Here is a 19024-nt window from a genome sequence, read left to right on the forward strand (position 1 = left end):
ATATTTTTACGATTTAGAAGCAAACCATTGATCAGCAACAGTGTTCTCACAACATGTCACAATAGTTGACGTCACAACACAACAAAGCATTTTGTGTACAGGACTTCCCATGTCGTGACCACCAGCTCAGCAGTTCCATTTGAACGCAGCAGTAGATCGATGACACCCCTGGACGTCACATACATGTCTCCTGAAGAGCAGACTTGAAGCTCAGTGTGGTGTCTGTGGTTGTCTCCATCTTAGCAGCTCCTTCTAATGTTTGTGACTGTGTTTTAAAGCATTAATCAAAGGGAACACTGTTAATGAATAACTGTCTTAATGCACATTGTGTTTGGTTTGTTGATTTATTACAAGACACAAAGAACATGTGATATCATCATCCAATCAGAACATTAGTAATCTCAGGACAGTTGAAGGTTAAGACAGCAGAGCTTGGTCTCATTAATCACATGATGAATAATTGTTACTGACATTAAGAAGCTCACAGTTAGTGAAGATGATCATAAACATAAAGACTCAAATAAAACTTAGTTACTGTGATTAATGAGCTGCAGCTAATGAATCACTGTATAACACAATCATCTCTCACTAGCGCAGCTACACCTCCCACTACAGTTCCCACTCCAGCTCCAACTACAATTCCCACTGGACCTGCAACACTTCCAACAGAAGCTCCAACTACAGCACTTATGGCAATAAGTTTGCCATCAGAAATAAATTTGTTGTCTTTCTCAGCTTCTTTTCTTGCGGCTCCAGGCGTCATGTCTGGATTTTTCTTCAGTAGTTTTTCCTTCTTTTCTTCTATGGCTTTCTCAGCCTCTCTGAACATCTCGTTGGTGTAGTAACTTCCTCCATTGATCTGGATCATTGAGTTGATCTTCTTCAGCAGCTCTCTGACCTGAGATGGATCTTTATCTCTGTTGTTAAAGACATGATATCCTCCTTCACACTGTTTAATGAAGCCATTGAGAGCTTTGTTTCCTCCGATCATTTCTTCTATGGAGACATCTTCTTCCTCCAGATCATCTCCACGGGTGAACAACACAATCGTGTAACGAGCTGCTGCTTCTCCAAAGATCTTCTGGATGAGTTTCACTGTTTCCTCTTCTTCTTCTGTGAATCTGTTTATACTGATCACCACCATGAACACATGAGGACCAGGAGCAGAGAATGAGATGCATCTAGTGATCTCTGTTATCACTTCTTTTTTTTTTTCTGTTTCAGTTTTTCTGGTGTCATATAGACCTGGAGTATCAACCACGGCCACTCTCTGACCTTCAAACTCTCTTGTCTCCTTCTGACACTCTGAAGTTACTGAAGAAATACCCGGTATGGATTTAAAAGCTCTTTCTTCTTTCTTCTTTCTTCCTAAGATGGTGTTTCCTGTTGAACTCTTCCCAGTTCCAGTTTTCCCAACAAGAACAATCCTCATCTCTCTTTCCTGTTCAGCATCTGTTGGAAAAATTCACAGAGACATTAGAGATGCTGTAAAGTCTAAATTCATCTGCAGCTCTCTGAAAATAATCTTTTTGAACACCCACCCACACACACACACACACACACACATATATATATATCAGGGGTCACGTTAACCGAATATTTTCCGTCATTGACCGTTTTTTTAAAATATGACGGAAAAATCTGAAGGCCGTCCGTCATTTTGACAGATTGCAGTTCACAACCCTGACCACTTGGTGGCGAGTGACCTTATTAATTGCCTCTTCTCTCTCGTCGAAGTTTACGTTCCAAACATCTCGGAACTTTTGTCGGTGCACGATTTCCTGGTACTCTGATCACACTGAACCTATGCAGCTAACTATCGACCAGGGATTCTCAAAGTGTGGTGCACACCCCTGGAGGTGTGAACTGCCTCTAGGCGGTGGGCGAGATGCAAAATGCAATGGTGGAGAAGAAGTTATCTTCTTCTACGCACCGTATATGCAACTAACTGAGCCAGCTGCTGCACTTGAAAATCGTCAGATGGATAATTTTTTGTTATCCGTTCCTGAGCCTATGCTCTTTGTTATTTATGTTGTGGGTCGTGTGTAACTTTATTACAATTTAATTCAAATTACTGGCGTTCTAATTTTATTTCCATAACCTATGATGACGCGGTTGTGTTTGCTCCACGGTCATTTAAAGTTGCTGCAATTTTTGTTTAATCGGCTGTAAATATTATCCATATTTCTCCCAACTGATCTGTTTCTGCCTCTGAGTCTGAGCCTGAGCCTGTCATCCATCCCCTTTGCTCTTAACAGTGGAAGCTTGTGCGTACCGTCCAAGAGCTGTTTACGCTAGCAGTCCCGTTCCGAGTACGGACACGTGTCGGCAGCCGAAATTTTATTTATTTATTTTTTTTGGTTACCATTTAAAATAAATACTGTTCTGAAAAAAGTACTTAAAGTTAATGAAACTTCAATGAAAAGGAAATGCTATTGAATATGTCTTTATTTTAAATGATAATATATAATCGTTTAAAAAATAATTAAAGTGACGGGTAAAAATAGATTATGACAGAATTTTTATGACCTTGTCAGTCAAAATGACCGACAATGAAAAAGTCGGCTTATAGTCCGGAAATTACGGTATATCAGCAATACAGCTGGAAGCCCCGCTTGCTTATTCTCTTTCTCTCTCTCTTTCCCGCAAAAATCTCGCGAGACTCTATTAAACTTATCACTATGAAGGTAAACAATATCACATTTTTAGGATTGATTTAGGAACATTCATAATGTAAAATGTCTACTTTAAACAAGGAACTATATCGGATTACTCTCTAGGCAATTGAATCAGGTCAACTGGACTTGGTTTTTGTCTGTGTCTGCGGGCTAGTCAGACTTGCTGCTAGTCTCTCGAACTGATGAAGCCGCTTGGATAAGGAGCGAAACGTCTTCACAGACAAAAACCAAGTCCAGTTGACCGGATTCAATTGCCTAGAGATGCCTTTGACCTGGACAAATGAGAATTTGCACAGACTCATCGGATTACATCATATTGCACTGAATCGTACCGAATCGTACCGAATCGGATCGGATCGGATCGGATCAAATCCTACCGAATCGAATCGAATCGGTTGTTTTTAAAATGTATCCTTCCTGAATCGTTTCGTACCCCATGTATCTAGATACGTATCGAATCGTCTTATATTGGAGAGATGCACACCCCTAATATGTATATATACATCAGCTAAGAGTTACATTTTCAGTCACCAAAGAGGGTGACTTACATCTACAATGAACCTACAATACATTTTCACAGTCCTCCGATTCTATACCTTAAATTGCTGACTGAAAAATCTACATGATTCCGTTCGTGGAAACATCAGCACCATGCCCTCAAATGACATATTAATAATGTTAGCATCTTAACTGGTAGCAGCAGTACAATGTTCTGGTGTGTGTGTTTTTTGTGTGTGTTAGTTTGGTTTGTATTGGTTTGTATTTTTGTATTTTTGTCTTCTTTTGTTTTTGACAGCAGAACAACTCTGGACAAAAGAACCTCCAGCAAAATATAATACAGTGACATATTAAACAGGGAAAGAGGGGGAGCTGCATTTGAAACCAAATGGTGTGCCATATTGATGTCTCATTAGAATTCTGACCCTTAGCTGTCTTTATTTTAAATGATAATATATAATCGTTTAAAAAATAATTAAAGTGACGGGTAAAAATAGATTATGACAGAATTTTTATGACCTTGTCAGTCAAAATGACCGACAATGAAAAAGTCTAGCGCAACCTCTGATATATATACACTATCATCTTCATCAAGTTATGTGCAGATCAAGCCGATACAGACCCAGAGCTGGCAGAGACAGAACCAGACGACTGAGGATATACAGGATATAACTAATGATAAAATTAATCTGATCTCAGCTCCAATTCACCAACATTTGACAGCTATGACATCCTTAAGAATGACTGGTGTGTGTGTTGGGGGGGGGGGGGGGGGGGGGGGGGGGTCAGTATTAGTGTCTTTATTCACTAGGTGGCAGCAGAGCTCAAACTACTGCCTGTTCTACCTAGTAGTAGAAGAACACAGGAACACAGGTTCTGTCCTCTCGGGGACGCGTGACAGAAAATAATGGAGAACCACTGAGTCCTGATTCTCAGCTGGAAACTCTCCAACATGGAGACAGTTTATAATTTAGAGAATAAATATCTGAGTGAACCGTCAGGATCAGACAAAACAAACACATGAAGTAAAATACATCAATAAATCACATTTAAACAGCTTCATGTTTATTCAGTTAAATTCATTATAGAAAACAGCTTCAAAACTAAATTAACACAACAGCTTTAAATGTACTTACACTCAGCTACTCTGGTCTCCATGATTGTGTTTGTCAGTCGGCTGATCTGTGAAGTCCTTCTCTGCTGGAGAATACTTTCACTTTCATCAGCTCTGCTTTATATTCTGCTTTTTATAGTTTATAGTCTCCTCCTCTGATCATGTGATGTCCTTATCACCACAGACGTCATTAAATTTATGTAACCCAGGTCCCATGTAGTTAAATATAAAGCTAGAGTGGTCAATATGATGAAACTGGGCCTGGGCTCCTTGTAGAAAGACACAACTGTTTGCCTCTCTCATAGAAAAACGTACCCTGACTACGTTGGTCCAAGTGCCAAAACGTAGAGGGGTTACAATAATGGCCCTTGAATCGTATAACTGTTACATTTTTTTTGCCTATTCTTTTCCTATGGTTTTGCGTCCAAGTCACGTGACTCTCACGATTCCGGCCGCGAGAACAAAAAACATGGCGGACATTTCTCAAATTTTTAGTGAAAAAATCTATATTTTGAGTTAGTTTCTGCATAAAAATGCGTTTTGATTATATTTCTAGCGAGAAATATATATTTTATTTTCATAATATTCACTCAGTGAATGTACATAATCACTCGCTCGCTCGTTGTTGCGAAGATTTTTCAGATCTCGCCAGAATAATGTGAAACTGAAACGTTTTGGTTGCTAGAAGAAGAAGAAGACGAAGAAGACGAAGAAGAAGAAGAAGAAGAAGACTTTTGACTTGCTTGTTGGAATCATTGTTAGCTGTTTGAATATTTTCACTTTGTAAGAAAATGGACTGACGTGTTATTTGTGGTATTAGGTATTACTTCTCTAACATGATATTTCAATAAATAGCCAGGCAGTGTTCCACTGATGACGTTTCTTATGACATACACAGTGCTGCCACCACTGGTCTGGTCTTAGTAATAACTTATTTCTGGTGTATGATCAAGTTTTTCTCTGCATGGTGGTTAATTAATTGCATTTATATTATTGGAACTATGCAATATCTATCTATCTATCTATCTATCTATCTATCTATGTGTGAAGGAGAGAGATGATCTGTCAAGCTTTTGCAAACACAGCATGTGTTCTCTGGTTTGCCACAAAATGGGAGTCTTTCAAGTTTTTGAAGTCGGAGTATGGGTTCAGTGTCTTGCCCAAGGACACTTTGACACAGTGAGCCACAGCTGCCCACAAATACAAGCCAAGGCTATTACTTGAAGTTTTGAAGTACTAAGAATTAGGCTATTCCAATCAAAACTATGATAAATTGTACATACCAGAGTGAACAGGGCTCCCACTCCACCAATTTCATTTGGATCCCCTGAAAAAACATCAAAGTTGGGGGGTTACTTTTAAGGGGTTTCCAGTTGGGGTGCTTGCAATTCCACTGAGTACATCGAAGACTTTTAATTATTGTAAAGCTAACCTTCTGCATTTTGGATCGGATCACCTTCTTCAAAGGGTAGTAAGGTTCCCCTTCTTGGATCCCATGGTTACATTCTGAAAGAGCAAAAAAAGTGCTTGAGTTTGAGCTCATACATCTTCATCAATGTATTAAAAAATGATTTTGACAGACAACACATGATATATTTATGACTTAAGTATATCTGGCTAAGGCAAAAGAATAACTGTATTTGAAGTCTGATTTGAAATGGTGAAATGTAAATCTAGGAAAGCTTAATAACCTTTGGGTGATTTTTTCCCCCTCAGTTTCTTCCTTGTTGACATGTCTGAGACTGCAGAATTCTTCTGCTTCTTTTTATTGTTTGCAGACATATCTGTTGAAATTAAGGAAATGTATCTGTGAAGAGCTGTTATTACAATGAATACTGGTCTAAATACCTCAATTCCAATAACAAATATATAATGTCACATTACAATTGGAAAGATATATAATAAATAATAATAAAGATATTGTAATCTTTTACAGGGCACTCATTGAAATACATGGAAATTGTTTAATCATATGCTGTATGGTCACTTATTCGCTCTACCAAGGGTTATAGTCTACAAGATGTACAAACAGGTGACCAATTGAAGAAAAAGCCTGGAAGATGAGGGGAACAACAATGAATGTAGTTCCTCCCACACAGATTACCTATATTTTATAATCTGAATATTGATGGGAGTTTGTCTCTTCCAGACTGATAATGCTTCAATTCACATGGCACAGGGTCTCACAGAATGATTTAGTAAGTATGAAGATTCTGTCAATCTGATTCAATGGGTTTTACAAACCCCATTTCCAATTAAGATGGGTCAACTGTAAAACGAAAATAAAAACATAATACAACGATTTGCAAATCAACCTATATTAAATTTAATACTCTACAAAGACAAGGCATTTAATCTTCAAACTGAAAAACGTTATTGTTTTTTAGATAATATTTACTCATTTTGAATTTGAGGCCTGTGACATGCTCCTAAAAACCTGGGACAGGATCAAGACTGGAATGTTTGGAACATTACACAGGTGAACAGGTTCAATGGAAACATGTGAGTGTCATGATTGGGCATAAAAGGGGCATCCCTGGAATTCATTCACAAGCAAGTCATCCTTGGTTGTGAATGATTGAGCCTTCTGAGGATGCTATGTGACGGTGGGAATCACTACTGTAAAGAATATTACCATGTGGACTCAGGAACACCTTGGAAAACAATTGTCAGTTAACACAGTTTGTCGCTAAAATAGTTTTTGGAATTCATGGACGTCGTGCTCTTCAGGATAAAGAGGAAAAGGACCTCCCAGATTGTTATCAGTGCTAAGTTCAAAAGCCATGGGGGTGTGTTAGTGTCCATGGCATACCCATGCCCCATGACATTCAAAATGAGTGGATCTTTGCAAAGAAACAATAATCTTTCAGTTTGAACATTAAATATCTTGTCTTCGTTGTTTTATATTATATATTATTCATTGAATATAGGAACTTCACTGGAATAGGGCTTTGTATTATCATCAGGGACCTAATTTATAAATGTATAAACACATATAAACAAACTGAGAAATAAGAAACTGATTATGATGACAGAAATCCACACTCCCCACAGAATATGAAATCTTGCTAAGTTATACCATATTTTGAGTTGATTATCATTTATTAACAGATACCAGCATAGGACGTGAATTGTTACAGCCATGTATTTTGATGTGTGTGTGTGTGTGTGTGCACATAGTAAGCTTGTCCATATACACAGTAGACTGAAGTAAATGGTAAATGGATGGTAAATGGACCTGTACTTGTATAGCGCCTTTCTAGTCTTCTGACCACTCAAAGCGCTTTTACACTACGTGCCACATTCACCCTTTCACACACATTCACTCAGTGATGGCAAAGTCCATCGAACAGAAACTAACTCATTCATACACATTCACACACTGATGCTATGCATCAGGAGCAATTCGGGGTTCAGTATCTTGCTCAAGGATACTTTGACATGTAGCACCAGGAGCCGGGGATCGAACCCACAACCTTCCGATCAAGGAACGACCCGCTCTGCCTCTGAGCTACAGAAGTGAATTCTATACAGCTAAAAATTAGGCACCGAACACCTACAGCAGACTTTGGATGTGCAACAGTGTTTTCCATCATCATCAGTTCCTACATAGACTGAAGTTGTTCTGGTAGCACATTGTGGCCTATACCACCGCAGTAATTCACTTGCCAAAAGTTTGTTTTTGCTTCTGCATCTGTCAATCATCCTGTCAGAATTTTGAAACGTTATATTTCCCTTTAGTAATATTTGAAAGGCAAGTTATTCAGACCTACATATTACAGTAGTTACTGGTATAAAACCTCAGAAGTCACCTCACACTAATCAGTCACTTGTGTTTTTTTTCCAAATTTAAATACATTTCTTCATTTAGAGTATTATTTCATTTTAAGGAGAGACAGATTAAATGTTTAACATGGTTATCATGTATACCGTGATTAAACAACACAAAACGACTAGCAATTCAGTCATGATTTATTTGAATATATAAGCAGAACTTACCGCGTTTCTGCTGAGGTGGTTCTGTGGTGAGCTGGATGGTGGGCTGGATGGGAGGACTGGTGGTGAGCTGGATGGTGGGCTGGATGGGAGGACTGGTGGTGAGCTGGATGGTGGGCTGGATGGGAGGACTGGTGGTGAGCTGGATGGTGGGCTGGATAGTGGGCTGGATGGGAGGAGGACTGGTGGTGAGCTGGATGGTGGGCTGGATGGGAGGACTGGTGGTGAGCTGGATGGTGGGCTGGATAGTGGGCTGGATGGGAGGAGGACTGGTGGTGAGCTGGATGGTGGACTGGATGGTGGGCTGGATGGGAGGACTGGTGGTGGGCTGGATGGTGGACTGGATGGTGGGCTGGATGGGAGGACTGGTGGTGAGCTGGATGGTGGACTGGATGGTGGGCTGGATGGTGGACTGGATGGGAGGACTGGTGGTGGGCTGGATGGTGGACTGGGTGGTGGGCTGGATGGGAGGACTGGTGGTGGGCTGGATGGTGGGCTGGATGGGAGGACTGGTGGTGGGCTGGATGGTGGACTGGGTGGTGGGCTGGATGGGAGGACTGGTGGTGGGCTGGATGGTGGGCTGGATGGTGGGCTGGATGGTGGGCCTGGATGGGAGGAGGACTGGTGGTGAGCTGGATGGTGGACTGGATGGTGGGCTGGATGGGAGGACTGGTGGTGGGCTGGATGGTGGACTGGGTGGTGGGCTGGATGGGAGGACTGGTGGTGGACTGGATGGTGGGCTGGATGGTGGGCTGGATGGGAGGACTGGTGGTGGGCTGGATGGTGGGCTGGATGGTGGACTGGATGGGAGGAGGACTGGTGTTGAGCTGGATGGCAGGACTGGTGGTGGGCTGCTGGTTAGTACAACCTCAATGGTAAGAAAAAAAGGAAATTATTAACCTCCTGTAATAAGAACAAATGTCCCCTTTTTTCTAGCAGTGAGTGTGCTCCATAAGGAAATGTACCAGTATGTCTTTTGTATGTTTCTGTTTATAAATGCTACCCTATGGACTCAATACTCTCTGTAGAACTGAGGCGAGGCTGATTTTGTAATCTGTAAATTGTAGGATCTCATTACCTCATGTGAAGTGGAGATATGTGTTTATAGTTTTTTGAAGTTGAATTGAGCAATCTTGCTGTTGACGCTTTTCAATTCAATTCAATTCAATTTTATTTATATAGCGTCAATAACAATACAAATCGTCTCAAGACGCTTTACAAAAACCCGGCCTGAAACCCCCAGAGCAAGCCTGAAGGCAACGGTGGCAAGGAAAAACTCCCTTTTAACAGGAAGAAACCTTGAGCAGAACCCAGCTCATATGGAGGGACCCATCTGCCTAAGGCCAGCCGGGTACAGACAGAAGAAAGAGGGAAGAGAACAGCAAAGAGAGAAGAGAAGAGAACAGCAAGATAAACATACATCTGTCATAGATACACATATCTGACTAAAGTGTACATGTGGAATCTTATGATACAAACTGATGATGTTACATGACAGTTTGAAAATGTAAGAGGAATCATAGGCAGGTTGGAGAATTGTTCATTCAGGTAGGAGTGGATAACTGCAGGATTCCATGAAGACTGGGCAGGCTGATGAGACCACGACAACAGATGTAGTATAGAGCTCCACGGGAAACACACCACTCCAGGCCAGAGATACTCACAAGAAGAGGGGGGAAGGGGGGGAAGGGGGGGAAGGGGGGTGGGACACACACAGCAGTAAACATTCTACATAGTAATAGCACAGAATTGTATGACTAGTAGTATATAGGAAATTAGAGGGCAAGAGCTCTGTGCCAGAGAAAAGAAAGTGGAGGATGCGAGAGAGGAGAGAAGAAAGAAGGAGGACATGTGTTTGGTTCATCGTCCCCCAGCAGCCTAGGCCTATAGCAGCATAACTAAGGGATGGTTTAGTCCAGCCCTAACTATAAGCCTGATCAAAAAGGAAAGTCTTAAGCCTGACCTTAAAAATAGAGAGAGTGTCTGCCTCCCGAACCCAAACTGGGAGCTGGTTCCACAGGAGAGGAGCCTGATAGCTGAAAGCTCTACCTCCCATTCTACTTTTTGAAATTCTAGGAACCACAAGTAGGCCTGCACTTTCAGACCGAAGTGATCTGCTGGGATGATATGGTACAATAAGGTCTTTAAGATACGATGGAGCTAGGCCTTTAAGGGCCTTGTATGTAAGGAGGAGGTTTTTAAATTCTATTCTAGACTTTAAAGGGAGCCAGTGAAGAGAAGCTAAAACTGGAGTAATATGATCTCTCTTGCTAATTCCTGTCAATGCTCTTGCTGCGGCATTTTGAATCAACTGGAGGCTTTTTAAAGAGCTATTTGGACAGCCAGACAGTAATGAATTACAATAATCCAGTCTGGACGACACAAATGCATGAACTAGTTTTTCAGCATCACTCTGAGACAGGATGTTCCTAATTTTGACGATATTACGCAGGTGAAAGAAGGCAGTCCTGGTCACTTGCTTTATGTGACATTTAAAGGACATATCCTCATCAAATATAACACCAAGGTTTTTTACAGTAGTACTGGAGGCCAAGGTAATGCCATCCAAAGACACCATGTGATTAGATAATGAATCTCTGAGATGCTTAGGACCAAATACAATAACTTCTGTTTTGTCTGAGTTTAAGAGTAGGAAATTACAGGTCATCCAAGCCTTTATGTCTTTAAGGCATGCTTGGAGTTTAACCAACTGATTAGTTTCATCTGGTTTCATAGATAAATATAGCTGGGTGTCGTCTGCATAGCAATGAAAGTTTATGCCATGTTTTCTAATAATCTTGCCTAATGGCAACATGTATAACGTGAAGAGTATTGGTTCTAGCACAGAACCCTGAGGAACTCCATAACTTACTTTTGTATAAGTAGAGGAATCATTATTGACATGAACAAACTGGAATCTGTCAGATAGATAGGATTCAAACCAGTCTAATGCAGTTCCTTTAATCTTGACCTCACTTTCAAGTCTCTGTAGTAAAATATTATGATCAATAGTGTCAAATGCAGCACTAAGATCTAGCAGAACAAGTATAGAGACAAGTCCACTGTCTGAAGCCATGAGGAGATCATTGGTAACTTTAACCAAAGCTGTTTCTGTACTATGATGAACTCTAAAACCTGACTGAAACTCTTCAAACAGACCATTCCTGTTTAAATGGTCACACAACTGATTAGCAACAACTTTTTCTAGAATTTTGGAAATAAAAGGAAGGTTGGAGATTGGTCTACAGTTGGCTAAAACATCTGGATCTAGAGTGGCTTTCTTGAGTAAGGGCTTAATTACAGCAACCTTAAAAGACTGAGGCACATATCCTGTTAATAAAGATAAATTTATCTGGTCCAATATGGAGGTGTTAATTAATGGAAAAACTTCTTTGAGCAATTTAGTTGGGATTGGATCTAGAAGACAGGTTGATGGTTTAGATGCTGTAATTGTTGAAGAGAGCTCAAGAAGATCTACTGGGGAGAATGTATGGCAGACAATCGGTGAGCTATGTGGCTCACTGACTAGTAAAAGAAACTAGGCCTTATTTTCATAAGATGGCGCCCGCTTGGATATGCGAGCCGGACGCGAACGGTACTGTGTTCCTTTTTTAATAAACTACCTGTATACTTGCAACGTTCTCAATGCTTCGGTTTACATGTAGAGACCCTAGTTATGCTACCGTGTAAGTGTGGTGATATTGTGAGCCTTGTTAGTGGTATAGAAATAGCGATTTCTTTTTATGTGTAGGTGTGCCCCGAAGGCTAGCGTTATACGCTAAATAGCGGTTTGCAAGAAAACTGGTCACATTTGACTAACAAAACAAATGCATGAAAACAAATACCAGAGAACGGTCGAACTCGGTACACATGTGTTATTAACCCCAGGTTCATTTTGAGCCGGAGTTCCCCTTTAATCCTCATACCTGACACTCCGGAGAAGAGTGAGGTGACTGCTGGTAAGAATATTTTATCAATGATGTTTTATTTTTTAATTTTTATGTGATGTTACTCGTCATGATATTTTCAAACATTTGATTTGGAAAGGTGATGAAGGGAATGACAGCTCCAGCACCGAGGATTTGCCTTACCCCATAAACCCCAGACCGTCAGAGAAACAAGAGAGCGATCCGGCTGTCGGTAAGAACATTTTATCTGAAAATTTCATTTTAAATGACGTCGGTTATGTTTAAAATCCGTCTCTCACCATTCAGAAGACTCCAGCCCCCAGCCGCTCTGAATGGTGATACGGAGGATTAGAAGGACAAGAAGGACGAGAAGGAGAGGACATCTGCGCCGAGCAAGAAGAAGGGCCCTCAGAGAATTCTGGAACATAGTTTCTTCGGCCTGGAATCTGGTCTCAGCATCGCTCGGGTAGAGTTGTATGTTTTAATGATGAATGACAATAACCAAGGGGAAAATTCGGTTCCGCTGTCAGTTCTTCAGTTATTTCATGCAGAAATTGAATCTTTAAGAGAAATCCCTCAACAACATCTTGATCAGCCGCACTCACAAACTTTACCTCCATTAAACGATTTACAGCATTTAGAGAATTTAAACGAGGCCCTGGCTCGCCTTGAACCTTCTGATTTACAGCGTCTTGACAATGTGAACGGAGCCTTTGAGAGTTTAAGAGAACCTCCTACCAGTCAGCCGTCCCCCGAGCATGTACCTCATCCCTCCGAAGCGCGTGCCGATCGTTCATCCGAAGAGCCGTTACCCGGGCCGTCTACAACCAGTCACCCGTCCCCCGAGCATGTACATCCCCCCTCCGAAGCACGTGCCGATCGTCCGTCCGCTGAGTCATTACCCAGACCATCTACTAGCGGCCTACCTGCAACACCTGCCGCCCAGAGGGGTGCGGGACAAAATCCTGAACCCCCCAGGGTGATTTCCAGAGACAAATTTAACAACGTTGAAATACGACAATTTCTAAATTTTCCCTCTCCCGGTCCTGTGCCTGATTATGCAGAGTTTTACTGTAACGTGATGGGTTCTGTCCAAGAATCAGTAGAAAGAGCTCTATCATATGCCAGACAGGGGGATGTGGTGCAGTTAGAATTAAGGGGGGAAAGACTTTTAAACGACGCCTCTGTCATCGCCGCTCACGACGGTGATATAGATCTAAATGAATTTCAGAATCTTCTCGACAGATTAGTGCAATCAAACACGTCCCTTATGACGGATGAGATGCTGGAATTAGTCATGCAGGTGGTACGTAGTCCTCGAGGGGGTGTTAAAAGAAAGATACAAACCATTCTCAACGATGAAATCTGCAGGAAGAAAGCACATTGCTTACATATAGTCGTTAACCCTACCGATCAATTATGCTTCGCCACTAACCTCGCACTCCTGTTAAATCGGGAATTATCCACAACCGAGGCCACCGTACAAGCTAGAGTGTTACAGAATCAGGCGGGGTTATCACACGACACTCCTGTGACATTTAATGACATTATTAAATTTGAACAGGCTTTAGACTGTAAAATCGTCGTCTTCTTCAGAGCGGAAGGTGAGCGAGCCCTCTCTAAGTTTCAAACGTGTGAAGGAATGCATCTTCAAACGTGTGAAGGAATGCATCCTAAAACCCTTTATCTCTTCCTCCATCAAAACCACTACTACGGTATTACCGATCTGAAAACATTTCTGGGTACGCCTCATGTTTGCAATTATTGTCACACATGTTATGGTCAGTTATGGAAGCACCACTGCTCGGGCCACTGTTCTGTATGTTTTACATCAGATTGTACAAAAAACAACATGGTAAAACGGAGGAAATGTTCTGATTGTAATATGACGTGCCGATCCAACGTCTGTTATATCAAGCATAAAGTGTCTTACCACTGCCCTATGGCGGGTAAAGCTGCCAGCGATTGTCAGATGATTAAAAAGTGTGATACATGCAAAGCGGTGTATTACAACGCTATCAGCAGCACCACCCAGCACAGATGTAGAGTTAAAACATGCCCCGTGTGCTCCGTAAAGGAACTGGCCGAAGACCATCTGTGTTACATGACTCCTTTGAAAGTTGAGACTGACTATTCAAAACAGGTAGTGTTTTATGACTTTGAAACACTCGTAGACGCATCAGGCGAACACAAACCCTTTTACATCAGTACACAAACGCTGCTAGGTGAGAAATGGGGTTCATGGGGCTTAACATGCGCAGGAAGCTTCTTTAAGCATTTCAGAAAACAGGAATACAAAGATTACATCTTCATCGCTCACAACGCTAAGGGTTTTGATAGTTATCTTCTTCTCAACCATTTAATTCGTCAAGGTATGACACCCCGCATAATTATGCAAGGCAGTAAGGTGTTGCAGATGGTGGATGAGGCATTCCATCAAACATACATCGACTCACTCTCATTCTTAACCATGCGCTTAGCAGACATGCCTGCAGCCATGGGTCTGGATGTTGAGATCGGCCTGCGCGACGACGACGAATTAAGCAAAGGTTTCTTCCCACACCTTTTCAGTTCAGAGGCCCACTTGCATTATGTAGGATCTTACCCACCTCCAGACGCCTACGGCGTAGACAGAATGTCGGCGGAGACGATGAAAAAATTCACAGCCTGGTACGCCACCAAGGATGGTTGTACATTTGATATTCAAAAAAGAGGCCGTGCTTTATTGCGATAAAGACACAGAAATCCTAGCAGCGTCTTGCTTAAAGTTTCGGGAAGAATTCATCAAAGAAGCACGCGTCGACCCTTTCACCTGCATTACGATTGCTTCCGCGTGCATGAAAGTTTTTAAAACAAACTTTCTCCCTCCCCACACTCTGGCTCTCCCGCCCACTGATAACTACAACCGCCAATTCAAAAACTACTCGAACGCGGGGATTCGGTGGTTAGAATGGATTTCACACAGCGAAAACGTCGCTATTCGACACGCTCTCAACGGAGGTGAGAAGAGGCTGGGGAAATATGTTGTAGACGGGTATGCAGAAATTGACGGTGTAAAAAAGGTGTGGGAATTTCTCGGCTGTTTCTTTCACGGGTGTCCCAAGTGTTTCTCGCCCCATGAAGTTAACCCCCTGACAAAGACTCCCTTTGAGCAGCTCCACTCGGCCTGGCAAGAAAAGCTGTTAAACCTGCGGTCTAAGCTAAAGGTCTCGGTACAGTTCATATGGGAGCATGACTGGACCCGCATGACAAAGTCTGACGATCGAGTGAAACAGTTCCTGAGTCATCATCGCACTCCGCAGCCTTTAAAGCCTCGCGATGCGCTGTTTGGAGGTAGAACTGGTCCCCTCCGTCTGAGGTACACGGCGAGTGACACTGAGCAGGTTCGTTACGTGGACGTCACATCCTTGTACCCCTATGTCAACGCACACTTTGAGTACCCTCTCGGCCACCCTGAAATTATCCGTCGGGATTTTAAAGATCCGCGTGTGTACTTTGGTCTGATCAAAGCCGTTGTGCATCCTCCTCGAGGGTTATTTCTGCCGATTCTGCCTTACAAAACTGAGCGAGGTAAACTGGTGTTTACTCTCTGCCGCGTGTGCGCTGAAATAAACAGTCAAACTGGTTCGTGCATGCATAGCGAGAAAGACAGAGCTTTATCCGGCACCTGGCCGACCCCCGAATTCACAAAAGCCCTAGATGCTGGATATCGCGTCGCTGAAATAACTGAAGTCTGGCATTTTGACAAAAAGAGTGACACTATCTTTAAGGGTTACATCAACACCTTTTTGAAAGGGAAACAGGAGGCTTCAGGCTACCCCTCTGAGGCATCGGATGAGGCTAGCAGGGACAGGTACGTCAGAGACTACGAGGCGAACCAGGGTATCCAGTTAGATCCGACTAAAATCCATCCAAACCCCGCTAAAAGACAGATAGCCAAATTGTGTCTCAACAGCTTTTGGGGTAAGTTTGCCCAGAGAACCGAGCTGTCGTCAAGCATTTTGCCTTTCTGAACGACGAGGTGGTGATGGTGCAGTGGCGGTACGGTGAGCGTTACATTCTCCCTCCCGGGAAAAGCAACAACATTTTCATCGCTGCATTTACCACTGCCTATGCTCGTTTGACTCTGTACAGTTTCATGGAGAAGGTGCAGAATCCTGAGCGGATTCTGTACTACGACACGGACAGTTTAATCTACATCGTCAGAGAGGGAGAGACCCCGCTTCCCACGGGTAACTACTTGGGACAGCTGACCGACGAGCTGGGTGGGGATAGCATCCAAGAGTTTGCAGCGGCGGGGCCTAAAAGTTACGCCTATCAGACCAGAGGGGGTAAAGTGTCCTTGCGTGTTAAGGGAATCACACTGACTCAAGAAAGCTGTAAAGAAATCAATTTTGACAGCATTAAACAGTTGGTAGAGGGTTACATTCAAAATCCTGACCACGGCGCCGTTATCACGGTGCCTCAGCAGAACATTGTGAGAGATAAAATAGGCTTCCGTCTGAAAAATTCCTCATTCCAAAAGAAGTTCAGGGTGGTGTATGACAAAAGGCGTCTTTTGGCTGACGGACGAACCGAACCCTTTGGTTATTGAAAATAAAAATAAAATAAAGAAAAAAAAAAAAATGTCAAAACCCCTAGGAGAGGAGATTGAGTTTGACCCCAGATTGCAATTGCCTCTTTCATGTCTGGTGGTGGGGCCTAGCGGGTGTGGAAAAACTGTTTTTGTAAAAAATGTTTTGGAAAACTGTGAACATGTCATGAATGATGTACCTGACAATATTGTGTGGATTTATACTTCTTTTCAACCTTTGTATATGGAACTGCAGAAGAAAAATAAAAAAATAAAGTTTGTCAAGGGATTACCTGATTCTTTTGAAGATGAGACTCTTTTTCCAACCGATCAAACACACTTGGTTATTTTAGACGACGTCATCTTTCAAGTTTCTGATCATCCGGAGGTGGCGAGAATTTTTACCCAGTACCGGCATCATCGTTATGCTCACTCAGAATATTTTTCATCAAGGTAAATTCAGCCGAACCATCGGTCTCAACACAAATTATTTAGTACTGTTCAAAAACCCGCGAGATAAACTGCAGATGAATATATTAGCACAACAGATGTTTCCCTCCAGAAAAAAATACTTTTTAGAAAGTTTAGAGGATGCCACTAGTCAGCCTCACTCCTATTTATTACTGGATTTAACTCACCGGTGCCCAGACCGGTTCAGACTGAGAGCGGGGTTACTACCCCATGAGTGGCCTATTGTGTACTTGCAGAAAGAACCATGACAAATGCTCGTCTGAAAAGAAACGGCCCCTTACTTAAAGTTCTGTCCAAGGCCACACCGAAGAAACGTCAGGATAATTTAAGGAGCTGCTCCCCAGATCTTCTCCAGTCGCTGTGTGAGATTGCATTCAATCTTTTGAAGGGAAATATACCCCTTTCTACGCAGCAATATCAGAAATTAAAAAGAATCATCGCCGATAAGAAAACCTGCGTGAAGCGCAAACGCAGGGTGTTACAACAAACAGGAGGCTTCCTTTTACCTCTGCTAGGAGCGGCCATTCCTATTATAGGGGAATTGATAGGAGGTTTTGCTAGACGACGATAGGCCTTTTTTCTACTCCCCATGGCTCTGAAGGCGACCCAGAAAATGTTTCTGGTGTCGCCGCATCAGTTAAACCGGCTGAGTCAGCCGACAGCGGCTACAGGCAGCACCATCAGACAAACGGCCCAGCAAGATTTGGATGAAAAGATGAGAGAGATATTAACCCTTATGAAAAAAATGAAGAAGTGCAATGCTCTGCTCCAGCGCTATGTCAGCCTCGCCAGACAAGGGGAGAAAGAAGTTCAACCGATAACTCTGAGTCTGCCACGAGAGGAGCTGCATCAGGGGGAGAATGTGGAGCTGCAAGGAGGGAGGGGGGAGGAGGAGGAAGATGTTTTAAAAAGTCTGCCGACTCGCAGTCGTAAAAATGCCGAGTATGTGATGAAAAAACTATCCAAGAGCGACAGTGGCTGGACGCCGAAAGGTGAATTTATCTACAGAGGGAAAACTGTGAGAGGATCTCATATGCTCGATCTGGTCAAACATCTGACCAGCTCCTATAAGAAAGTGAATGAACAGCCTCCCGACGGATGGACAGAGTTTCTCATGACTCTGTCAGAGCTTAATATTCCCGAGACCTCTGTGACTAACCCGCGGGCCCGTGAACAGTTTTCTTGTCGTTTTGAATTGATTTCCAGAATGGAATCGTAACAGGCGTAGATGATGAGGGTGAGGGTGTGAGGTAAGGGAACTCGGAATCTCATTTCCAGCCTCAAACTACCGCTGGATACTGGGGAAAGAGCCCCGACGTCCTCGTCGGCGCTCAGATTGAAAACAAATAAAGTATAACCTCTTTCAAAATCTTCGCGGTCGATAGACAGAGGTAAATCCTTCAGATGTCTCCCGGTGGCGGTGAACAGATTATAAAATTCTCTCACGGCAATGCCGCTGTTAAATCGGGGTTGGAAAGCTTTGGATGGGATCTGCCTGCCGTTATGACACAGAGCCAGATACTCCACGTCGTTGTGGGAAAAGTTGAAAGGCGAGAGATCTTTTCTTCCGGTGAAGGCGTTGTGGTTCACCATGCCTAAAACAACGTATTTAGGCATGACGCCCAGAAACAGCTTCTCCTGATTGCACAGTCTGGAGTTTTAAGGAATAGAGTAGGTTTTCACATTGATTCTTGACAAGGGGTAGAGGGTGTTGCCTTTCATCAGAGCCGCTGAATGACCTAAACGTACTGCGGGGGAAACGGTTACTTTTTTCACAAACAGAGAA

At 42.7% G+C, this 19024-nt stretch overlaps 1 protein-coding gene across 1 annotated transcript; it reads right to left on the bottom strand.

Moving 5' to 3' along the window:
• Positions 1-325: 325 nt before the first annotated feature.
• Positions 326-4383, bottom strand: LOC311488962 (GTPase IMAP family member 9-like). Its single transcript, XM_084545833.1, has 2 exons — positions 4313-4383; positions 326-1452 (listed from the first exon to the last, which is right to left on the bottom strand). Exons 1-2 carry the CDS (start codon positions 4332-4334, stop codon positions 563-565), a joined length of 912 nt encoding a protein of 303 aa, XP_084401959.1. The 5' UTR covers positions 4335-4383; the 3' UTR covers positions 326-562.
• Between the last annotated feature and the right edge of the window lie 14641 nt (positions 4384-19024).

This window comes from Chelon labrosus, assembly GCF_963514085.1.
Source record: "Chelon labrosus genome assembly, chromosome: 6".
NCBI classification, from domain to species: domain Eukaryota; kingdom Metazoa; phylum Chordata; class Actinopteri; order Mugiliformes; family Mugilidae; genus Chelon; species Chelon labrosus.